The sequence below is a fragment of the Dipodomys spectabilis genome, unplaced genomic scaffold (genome assembly GCF_019054845.1).
Source record: "Dipodomys spectabilis isolate Male_0828 unplaced genomic scaffold, ASM1905484v1 ptg000090l, whole genome shotgun sequence".
In the NCBI taxonomy this organism is placed as follows: Eukaryota; Metazoa; Chordata; class Mammalia; order Rodentia; family Heteromyidae; genus Dipodomys; species Dipodomys spectabilis.
Window position 1 is genome coordinate 35,773 of NW_024870767.1, and position 11,500 is coordinate 47,272.

The following is an 11,500-nucleotide window of genomic DNA, read 5'->3' on the forward strand; positions in this document are numbered from 1 at the left end:
AAATCTACTCTCGATATAGCACAATGATCAGGCACCGTGGCGCACAGGTGCGTGTGCGCGCGCACACACACAGATGGGACCCTTTCTTCCCTCAAGAAATACTCACCTAAGAACTGCTGGGGAGGCTGTATATGGTTCTGTTTCACCAAGAATGAAGACGTGCAGCCGGTCATGGCTGCACACAGCTGTCCTCCCGGCCCTGAGGCCGGGTCCTCTCGGGACGCAGGGTCCTCTTGGGACGCAGGGTCCTCTTGGGATGCAGGGTCCTCTTGGGATGCAGGGTCCTCTCGGGACGCAGGGTCCTTGGGACGCAGGGTCCTCGGGACGCAGGGTCCTCTTGGGACGGAGGGTCCTCGGGACGCAGGGTCATCGGGACACAGGGTCCTCTTGGGACGCAGGGTCTTCTTGGGATGCAGGGTCCTCTCGGGAACGCAGGATCGCCTGACCTACACAGTGAGACTCAAACAACAAAACCTTGCCGTACCCTTAATGCCTGGTAAACCATATGTTCACGGAGCACATACACACATGGATGAACACTGTGAGTCCCCAGCTAAGAAGCTCAGCTGGTGGGTCCAGGAGCACGGCCTGTAAAAGGGCCCTGGAGGGTTGCTAACAGAATGAAGTGGGACCGTGCCTGTGAAGGGGTCAAGCTGGCTGTTCTCCCCCCTCCTGGGTTTCCTGCCCTGGGCAGCCTCTGTCTAATGCACAAAGCGGTGCCATGCGCCCGATGATGGGCACGGCGGCCGGGAAGGGCCCCGCTCCCGGCTGGAGTCACCCAGGGGTTCTCGCAGGTCTTCCAGCAGTGTGGCCCCCCGTGAGCCGCACACCAGGCACAGGACGAGGCAGGCAGGCCCCTGGCCAACACTCGGGAAGGGCCGCCCCACACACAAACCAGGTCAGTCCCGCAAAGAGCCCTGTGGGTGGCCCACACTTTCCATCCAGCTGTGAAAGAGGCTGTGACATGGGGGACCAAGTCAAGCCGTCAATCAGGACTCCTGACCCATGGAAACAAAGGCATCGTATAATTGTCTTAGGTCACCAGTTTTCGATGACGTTACACAGCAATTTGTAACTAATACAGAGACCTACCAAGGTGTACTTTAAAGGACATGACACACAGAAGTCATAGCATTTCATGAATTGTAGATTCAGTTGGCTTATTTTCAAGACCAGAGCTTTTAAAACTGGCAAAGAGAATCACAAAGAGCGGCCCTTGCTAAGAAGAAAAGCCCGCCAGTCGATCACGGAAGGCGGTGGCTGGAACGCATTCTGCTCGCCACCTCCTTGCCAACACGGGGCACTGTCCTAACCTGGGCCCAGCACCAGCCTCCGCCACACGGCAAGGCCTTCCCTCACACACCCGCTGGCACCCACGAAGCTGCATCACCACACAGAGCCGGGGAGACAGGGCAGGGCTCCCAGAACCACGTCTGTGACGCACGGGTCACGTGGCTGTTGGAGCGAACGCCAGCCTCTCAGAAACGAAGCCCCCAGCAGTCCTGTCTGAACTGTGTTCGTTGTTGACGTTGTTGTAGACGGTTGGCTCTTCTGCATTGCACAGATGCACGCTCTATTCCTTGGATGAAAAGATGGACATAAATTTCGAGTACCATATTACCATACATATCACCATATTACCATACATATCACCATATTACCATACATGCATGGCTTCTGCTACAAACTCTGAGTCAGATGGGAGCTTAGAATTTACCATCTCTTTATAGTTACAAGATTGACTAAACTGATTACATAGAAGAGGACAAATAACAGTAAGCCAAGGGAAAGAAATTCCAGGAAAGCCAGAACTCTTAAAAACATAATATCTGACGGATTTAAAACGCTGGTGTCTTTGAACCTGGGATGTTCTTTTCACTGCCTGTGGCTGGACTGGGGTTGGAAGCGTGATGGACTCCCTCCCAGGCCCTGTGCTAGTGCACCAACGTTTCTAAGACATTGCAGTGGGACTCACCACAGCAAGGCCTGGCAGTCTGGAACTTCCTAACTCCTCATACGTCTTCAAATTGTTGGGCTGTGTGTGTGTGTGTGTGTGTGGTGTGTGTGTGTGTGTGTGTGTAACACATTGGTTGGATGTTTTAGCCAGTCAAGTGGGATCTGGAGCTCTATCAAACGCTTGGCTTGAACTCTGGGCTTGGGCTTTTGTCTTTCTGCACAGTACTTACAGCAGATAGTGAAGCTGCACAGGTGGGTCAAAGGGTGCAAAGCCCAGTCCCATTATGTACCACCTGCCACGGCTCAACAAATGGTTTTAATCCTCTAAGCCTCTGTTTTCTCGCTTGAAAACGAAGTGATAGCATCTCCCGCAGGAGATGGAGATGAAGATAGTGATCATCCATACCAAGTACACAGCAATGTACCCAACACACAGTCCAACAATTGCCGTGAACGGGATCCGTGAGGGGCCAAAGGGAAGATGACAGTATGCATGGAACATATATAGACAGACATTGAATTGAAACCCATTGACAACTATTTCACGATAAGGAAAACCACAATGAAAGCTGTGATGCTTTATCCGAATGTCTGACTTTTAGCACGTTGAGGGCCCAGAGTGTTTGGAAGTTTTAACCACGGATTTTTTTTACATAGTTGAGTGTGTGTGTGTGTGTGTGTGTGTGTGTGTGTGTGTGTGTGTGTGCAAGTGTGTGTGTGTAAGTAGTGGCTAGAAACGCCCTGCCAAGCAGACCTGGGTCCCTTCCAGTCTGCATTCCCTGCCCCATTGGGTGATCCCACCATTGGGCGTATTACCACCTGCTTGCTGACAGCCCACACAGGCCGGCCCGCCCAGCTCCTGCCCTGCCTGGGACTCCGGTAGAGAGCTGCCTGACATCTTTATTAGTAGGGTGTCTAATGAGTGGCTCAGTCTCAACTTACCCAAGAAAAACTCTTCTTCCCCCAAGCCTGCCCACTCAAGAGTTTTCTGGTCCACTGGTGGCATCTCCATCCATCCCAGACATTCAGGGAAATATCTGGTCATTATTGCACCTAATTTTTCTTTCCTAACCAATATCCAGTTTATCAGGAAAGCCTATTGATTTTATTTTCGAGGGACATAAAGAATCTGACATCGTAATGATCACAGTCCCTGGCTTAGGGACCTCCCACAGCCTTCTTTTGAAAACGGAAGTGTATGACACCAGGTGCACGGACTCACACTGTACTCCCAGCTACTCAGGAGGCTGAGACCTGAGGACTGCAGTGTTAAGCCAGCCTAGGCAGGAACGTCCATTCAACCCTTACCTTAAATTAACGTCCATTCAACCCTTATCTTAAATTAATCTACTTCCAGAAAGCTGGAAGTAGAGGTGTGACTCAGGGAGTAGACTGCCAGTCTTAAGTGAAAATGCCAAGTGAGAACACAAGGCTGAAGCCCCAGTACACACACACACACACACACACACACACACACACACACACACCAATAAATAAGTAAATACCTTAAAAGTAAGCCCATTCTCATTCTATACCTGAAAGAGTTCTGTGTTACTACAGTGTGAGAAAAGAACGTATTTTTTGGACTGCTACTACGAGGATTTATTAGGTGAGCCTAGCATGTGACATTAGGGCCCTGACCCTAGGAATAGATGGAGATCCCGCACCTGCCTGTCCTGGGCACCGGGTCACCCACACCGCTGGTGGAGCCGGGTGGGCCACGGGAGACTTGTGTCTTCACCTGAGCCTCAGGCTGTCATTTTACTCTGAAGGTGATTCTGGAAAACGAATGCATTTACGAAGCTATTAATAACCGCATCCCTCTCCTAATCATGATGATTAAGCCGTGGGTACTGCCAGGCGCCCGACGCTCCATCACAAAGCACAGAACAACTTTGCTTTACCGTTTGATCCAGTGAGGGAGTCCAACAGACAATGCCAAGGAGCTGGTGCACGCTTTCCTTCTCCTGCCAGTCAGCTTAATTTCATACCAACAGCAAGAATAACAAGTAAAGTAAGATCCTAAGTCAGAAAGCCATTCTTGAAATGAAGAACAGTAAGTCAGCATGGTTTCTCCGTGCCTTCTCCTCTTCCATCCCCAGTGGCTCTGGCAGTTCAGTGCTGCCTGACATTCCTGAACACATTCATTCTCTCAGAATATTTGCTGTAAAAATGCCCCATGTCTCTACCCCCAACCCCTCCACCCCCTTCCCCAGTGCTTCGACTCACCCCTGGCTGATCAGAGTGCAGACCCTGAAGAAAGAGTGTCCGAGGCTGAGCTGCCGTTCTACTGTTTAGGGGCTGAGAAAATCACTTGCCTTACAAGCTTCCATTTCTGTATATGAGAATTAGAATAATGATATCTACCTCCTCGGCTGGTGATGAAGATTAAAAGTATCCTCAGACCCTAAAAGTGTTCAAAGGATAACAGTTTCATTAGGATGAGAATAGAAAGGAAGGAAGGAAGGAAGGAAGGAAGGAAGGAAGGAAGGAAGGAAGGAAGGAAGGAAGGAAGGAAGGAAGGAAGGAAGGAAGGAAGGAAGGAAGTCAAGCGTATATTCCTATTTCCCAGTAGCATCTGATTCAGATCATGCCCACTTAACCCCTTCCCCAAACCACTGCCAGAGCACCAGCTCTATGTAGTCCTTTTATCCATGAGAGACACCATGGTTGCTCACTGGGTGTGTGTGCGTGTGGTGTGTGTGTGTGAGAGAGAGACAGAGACAGAGACAGAGACAGAGAGAGTATGTATGTGCATGTGTCCTGCTCCTCTCCAACACCCAATAAACTACAGATGTATTTCTGGTGGTCTCTGACCAGAAAGCTTTTGTAATTATTTCTTTTGATATGATTCTTTTTTTTTTTTTTTTGTCAGCCGTGGGGCGTGAACTCTGGGTCTGGGCACTGTCCCTCAGCTCTTCAACTCAAGGCCAGCACTCTACCACTTGAGCTACAGCGCCACTTAGTAATTATTTCTTTTGATAACCACAAACCACAGGATTTAAAGTCATATTACAGAGTTTAGAAAAGAGACTTCATATCCTTAGACATGCTATCTAATGCCTTGGCTGTTTTGACATTTGTTTAAATTAGGAGATCTGAGTCATGAATTTTATGGCCCTTTTCAACCATGTCAACATGCCATGGATATTTGTGTAGACACATATAAGCTATGTGTTTGGAACAGAAATAACGAACATGGGAAGGGCCTCAGATTCCCCTCCTCCCTCCTCTTTATGAAAAGGAGCTTGGTCTGTTTGGATGACAGGACAGAGTGGGGAAGGAGGAAGGAAGGACAACCATACAGGCTGAGAGTGGAATGAGAGTTCCGGGATCAGAGAGAGGGGTTGAGACAGATAAGGAGCATGAAAAGAAAGCAGATGAAGGCAATGGAAAGGCAGGAAGTGCTGTGTGGACGGTGCTTTTGGGTCTCTTCATTGTCTTCAAAAAGAGGCCTCCAGAGGACACTGATCAGATCTGAGCCGCGCCGGCCTCTGGGTTGATGGTGGTTTGGAGAGTCTGCTCATGCCTGATGTCATCTAAAGCCACCCAAGAAGTGGTCCTCGGGGCTCAGCAAGGTGGCTGGCACTGGGAGCTGCAGCTTTTTTCTCAGTTCCCCAGCAAGGCCCGGGGCTTAGCCCCAGGCTGCTCTCCTGGCCTCCGACAGAACGAGAGCATGCTTCCATGACACTGAGCAGAACTTGCTGGGGCTCAGAGATCCTGTCTGCCTATTTCCGTCGTTGCTAACGCTCGGGGCGCGGGGCTCAGCAGGGACTCTACCACCAGCACCTTGCCCCAGCCTGGTGCTTCAGTTTGTTGGGGGAGGGCTAGCGCAGTGTTGCCCGAGCTGACCTAGGACCACACCTCCTCCGTGGCTTTGCCTCCTTCCTAGCTGGGGCTGCAGGTGGGGGCCGCCGGGCTGGCCCTCTTTAAAGCTTCAAGGTTGCAGAGATACCCAAGGGCATCGGTTTTTGTCCGCTGTGAGTGGGAGACCGGCCATGCCATGGAGCATCCCTGGGTGGGGATCTTCCGGTGCCAAACAAGGACAACCAGGCTCACCCTGGTACTCCTCTTCCGGCACAACTCCCACCTTCTCCTTTCCATTCTGACAACAGACCTCTCACACACAGCAGAGTCCTGAACCCCGGAGAGAAGCAAACCTCATGCGGGCATTCCCTGTCTCCCCGCAGCTTTTAGACAGGAGCTCTGCACAGATCACCTGGTCCTATCGTGTGCTGGAGAAGAGAGTGAGCAGATGATGAGCAGCCAGTGCTTATTCTTCCGTTGTATAACTCTTGCTATTTGCTTCTGTAGTCTCTTGTGTTTGTGCAATTTCTTTCTGCTTTCTTACATGCTAGTGTGAGAGGAGGGGTCCTGGCCTCCGTTTCACAGTAAAATTCAGGATGTCCTGGAGTTAAGAACTGCAGAGCTCTTCATTTTAACAGGAGCCATGGTTGGGAGGGCAGATTGTTGCAAAAACTAGCATAAGCTACGAGTTTCATTTTATAGGATTCCAACGAATGGCTGGGAGAGCTCCAAGGCGGCTGGCTGTCCCTGCCTTAGAGGAGAAATTGTTGGTGTTGATATCTTGCTAGTTTTGCTTAGAACTGCTTGAATTCTGGTCTTTGGCTGGTTAATTCCTTAGATTTGGTTGCTGTTCAGATATGTGTATAGATCTCAATAATTCTAAAATCTGTTTGGGGCACATGACCCATCTCATTTCAGTGGGCACACTGCCGTTGGACCTGTCACGTGAGCCTCCGCATGGTATACATGGCTGGTCAGATACTCGACAGAAAACAGTTGTCACATTCTGGGTCTCCAGTTTGACTTCAAGACATACATGTCTATGGCACATGTATTTGTCTTTGTGGTTTTTTTTTCCCCCAAAGCTAGCATATGGTCACTACAGTAAATTTGTGAAAAAATAAAAAATCAGCCAGGTACCAGTGTCTCACACCTGCAAGCCTAGCTGTACTCGGGAAGCTGAGATCTGTGGATAAGTTCAAAGCCAACCCAGGCAGAAAAGTCCATGAGACCCTTATCTCCAATTAATCACCAGAAGACCGGAAGTGGCACTGTGGCTCAAGTGGTAGAGCGCTATTCTTGAGCTGAAGAACTGAGGGACAGCGCCCAAACCCAGAGTTCAAGCCCCATGACTGACAAAGAGAAAAGAAAAAAAAAAGCAGAAGTGGTGCTGTGGCTCAAAATGGTAGAGTGCTAACTGCTATCCTTGAGCACAAAGAGGACAGCACCCAGGCCCTGAGTTCAAACCCCATGACTGACAAAAAATAAGTAAATAATAATAAATCAACAGGAAGCAAAGAAAAATAACTTTAGGTGATTTCACTGAATGAGAACAACAAAATTGAGTAGTTCTGATTTTCAGTTCTAAGCCATGTTGCGTGTTTCATACATTACAATCTTGTGTCCTATTTGTCATCACTTAAAATTAGAACCAGCACACTGCTGCTTCACAATGAACTCTTTCTAGCAACATGTTTGGTAGCTGTGTGACCTCCGAGGGATGAAGGAGACAATGCAGACAGACATTACACTCCTGAATGAGGGAGGCAAAGGTCACGAGAGCCTGTGAAGGGCAGGCTGTCCTCGGGAGAGGAAGATGCGTGGAGGGCAGCTGTCCTGAGGGAGGAAGATGCGTGGAGGGCAGCTGTCCTGGGGGAGGAAGATGCGTGGGGGGCAGCTGTCCTGAGGGAGGAAGATGCGTGGAGGGCAGCTGTCCTGGGGGAGGAAGATGCGTGGAGAGCAGCTGTCCTGAGGGAGGAAGATGCGTGGAGGGCAGCTGTCCTCGGGAGAGGAAGATGCGTGGAGGGCAGCTGTCCTGAGGGAGGAAGATGCAGATGCGTGGGGAGCAGCTGTCCTGAGGGAGGAAGATGCAGATGCGTGGAGGGCAGCTGTCCTGAGGGAGGAAGATGCGTGGAGGGCAGCTGTCCTGAGGGAGGAAGATGCGTGGAGGGCAGCTGTCCTGGGGGAGGAAGATGCGTGGGGGGCAGCTGTCCTGAGGGAGGAAGATGCGTGGAGAGCAGCTGTCCTGAGGGAGGAAGATGCGTGGAGGGCAGCTGTCCTGGGGGAGGAAGATGTGTGGAGAGCAGCTGTCCTGAGGGAGGAAGATGCAGATGCGTGGAGGGCAGCTGTCCTGAGGGAGGAAGATGCGTGGAGGGCAGCTGTCCTGAGGGAGGAAGATGCGTGGAGGGCAGCTGTCCTGAGGGAGGAAGATGCGTGGGGGGCAGCTGTCCTGGGGGAGGAAGATGCGTGGGGGGCAGCTGTCCTGAGGGAGGAAGATGCGTGGAGGGCAGCTGTCCTGAGGGAGGAAGATGCGTGGGGGGCAGCTGTCCTGAGGGAGGAAGATGCGTGGAGGGCAGCTGTCCTGAGGGAGGAAGATGCGTGGAGGGCAGCTGTCCTGGGGGAGGAAGATGTGTGGAGAGCAGCTGTCCTGAGGGAGGAAGATGCAGATGCGTGGAGGGCAGCTGTCCTGAGGGAGGAAGATGCATGGAGGGCAGCTGTCCTGAGGGAGGAAGATGCGTGGAGGGCAGCTGTCCTGAGGGAGGAAGATGCGTGGGGGGCAGCTGTCCTGAGGGAGGAAGATGCGTGGAGAGCAGCTGTCCTGAGGGAGGAAGATGCGTGGAGGGCAGCTGTCCTGGGGGAGGAAGATGCGTGGAGGGCAGCTGTCCTGGGGGAGGAAGATGCGTGGAGGGCAGCTGTCCTGGGGGAGGAAGATGCGTGGAGGGCAGCTGTCCTGGGGGAGGAAGATGCGTGGAGGGCAGCTGTCCTGAGGGAGGAAGATGCGTGGAGGGCAGCTGTCCTGGGGGAGGAAGATGCGTGGAGGGCAGCTGTCCTGAGGGAGGAAGATGCAGATGCGTGGAGGGCAGCTGTCCTGGGGGAGGAAGATGCAGATGCATGGAGAGCAGCTGTCCTGAGGGAGGAAGATGCGTGGAGGGCAGCTGTCCTGGGGGAGGAAGATGCGTGGAGGGCAGCTGTCCTGAGGGAGGAAGATGCGTGGAGGGCAGCTGTCCTGGGGGAGGAAGATGCGTGGAGGGCAGCTGTCCTGAGGGAGGAAGATGCAGATGCGTGGAGGGCAGCTGTCCTGGGGGAGGAAGATGCGTGGAGGGCAGCTGTCCTGGGGGAGGAAGATGCGTGGAGAGCAGCTGTCCTGAGGGAGGAAGATGCGTGGAGAGCAGCTGTCCTGAGGGAGGAAGATGCGTGGGGGGCAGCTGTCCTGAGGGAGGAAGATGCGTGGAGAGCAGCTGTCCTGAGGGAGGAAGATGCGTGGAGGGCAGCTGTCCTGAGGGAGGAAGATGCGTGGAGGGCAGCTGTCCTGGGGGAGGAAGATGCGTGGAGGGCAGCTGTCCTGAGGGAGGAAGATGCGTGGAGGGCAGCTGTCCTGAGGGAGGAAGATGCGTGGGGGGCAGCTGTCCTGAGGGAGGAAGATGCGTGGGGAGCAGCTGTCCTGGGGGAGGAAGATGCAGATGCGTGGAGGGCAGCTGTCCTGAGGGAGGGAGATGCAGATGCGTGGAGGGCAGCTGTCCTGAGGGAGGAAGATGCGTGGGGGGCAGCTGTCCTGAGGGAGGAAGATGCGTGGGGGGCAGCTGTCCTGAGGGAGGAAGATGCGTGGAGAGCAGCTGTCCTGAGGGAGGAAGATGCGTGGAGGGCAGCTGTCCTGAGGGAGGAAGATGCGTGGGGAGCAGCTGTCCTGAGGGAGGAAGATGCGTGGAGGGCAGCTGTCCTGAGGGAGGAAGATGCGTGGAGGGCAGCTGTCCTGAGGGAGGAAGATGCGTGGGGGGCAGCTGTCCTGAGGGAGGAAGATGCGTGGGGGGCAGCTGTCCTGAGGGAGGAAGATGCGTGGGGGGCAGCTGTCCTGAGGGAGGAAGATGCGTGGAGGGCAGCTGTCCTGAGGGAGGAAGATGCGTGGAGGGCAGCTGTCCTGAGGGAGGAAGATGCGTGGGGAGCAGCTGTCCTGGGGGAGGAAGATGCGTGGGGGGCAGCTGTCCTGGGGGAGGAAGATGCGTGGAGGGCAGCTGTCCTGGGGGAGGAAGATGCGTGGAGGGCAGCTGTCCTGAGGGAGGAAGATGCGTGGAGAGCAGCTGTCCTGAGGGAGGAAGATGCGTGGGGAGCAGCTGTCCTGAGGGAGGAAGATGCGTGGAGGGCAGCTGTCCTGGGGGAGGAAGATGCAGATGCGTGGAGGGCAGCTGTCCTGGGGGAGGAAGATGCAGATGCGTGGAGGGCAGCTGTCCTGGGGGAGGAAGATGCAGCATGTCCGGGCAGTTTCTCTCGCTCCATGTGAAGGTGATGAGACCCAGGACCAGAGCCAGACCCAAGTTCCGGGGTCTGGGAAGGTGCCCAGCACCCTAAACACCCTTTTGAGCCCTTTTCAAATACTTACATGAACACACTTTGAATTTTGTTAGTGTGGATAAAGGCTTGTCGATGTTATTTATATTTTCAGAGAACAAACCATTCCTTCTATTAACTGATTTTAGTGGGGTGTTTTGAATCCAATTCCACTAGTTATACAAAGATTAAAATAGTCAAAACAAAAATTAGAGTGAGTTGAAAGAATTAACTATGAGCTTTTGTTGAAGATCCTTGTTGCTATGCTGAACTCTTCTTGGAATCAAGCGCAGCACAGGATAAGTGATCTTCTGGGCTGAGGACCTGTCAGGCGTCAGTGTTTTGCCTTGTGGCTACAAATCCATTCTTTACTGCCTGCTCTGAGAAAATGGATATGGGCCTGTGAAATTCCATGGCTGCGTCAGACAGCAGCGTGCGGCCGCTGTCAGTGGAGTGCTTCGGGGAACCGCAGGCGGAAGGGGCTCACTTCGCCGGCTGTCTCCTAGCCCGGCTTCTCAGTGCACATAGCCGCTCTTGTATCCAAAGCATGCTGGGAAACTATGTGGGGGTCCACATCAGGGTGACCCAGGGACAGTGGGGCAGTTAGAGCTCAGGATGTGTGCAAACAAGCCAGGCTCAGTCCTGACAGTGTCTCTGTCAGGAGTGCCTTAGTGAGAGTCTCCGTGACAGCTGGCTGGACACATCATGCAGCCGGCTTCTGCCAACTTCCAGAAAGCAAGCGTCCTGCAAGTTAAGGCAGCGTGACATGACCACGTTTCCTCTGCCATTCTTTAAGTCATAGCTGCTTCCTCCCAGAGAAGTCTGGGCTCCATCCCTGGGTTGGGAGAGGCTAGCACCCACCCTGGGGGCAAGGTGTGCGGTGAGAGTCAGGAATGTCAGACACTCTTACCCGCAGGAAGGCCATGCATCCCCACCCCTTCAATGATCTAAATCCACTTGTGACTTTCATTAAAGCAAAATACTAATTACATACTCGAAATATTTATAAAATAAGCCAGCTACATTTGAGGGGAAATGTAAAAGCACTGCAATTAAACAGACCTGCACACACCGCAGGGTGGTTTTCTAACAAAAGGAGTAAAGAATAATGCTGTTAATAAAAACAATGACGATCTTGCTTAAATGTTCTAATAATTCATTTACACTGTGCTGAGTGGAATTGTATATTAGTAAT

The 11,500-nt window shown here is 52.7% G+C and overlaps 1 protein-coding gene across 1 annotated transcript; it reads right to left on the reverse strand.

The window, feature by feature from the left end:
* Window positions 1-366: 366 nt before the first annotated feature.
* On the reverse strand, window positions 367-11,230 carry LOC122111991 (proline-rich extensin-like protein EPR1). Its single transcript, XM_042684802.1, has 3 exons — window positions 11,216-11,230; window positions 7,513-10,207; window positions 367-446 (listed from the first exon to the last, which is right to left on the reverse strand). The coding sequence occupies exons 1-3, from the start codon at window positions 11,228-11,230 to the stop codon at window positions 367-369; spliced, it is 2,790 nt and encodes a 929-aa protein (XP_042540736.1).
* Between the last annotated feature and the right edge of the window lie 270 nt (window positions 11,231-11,500).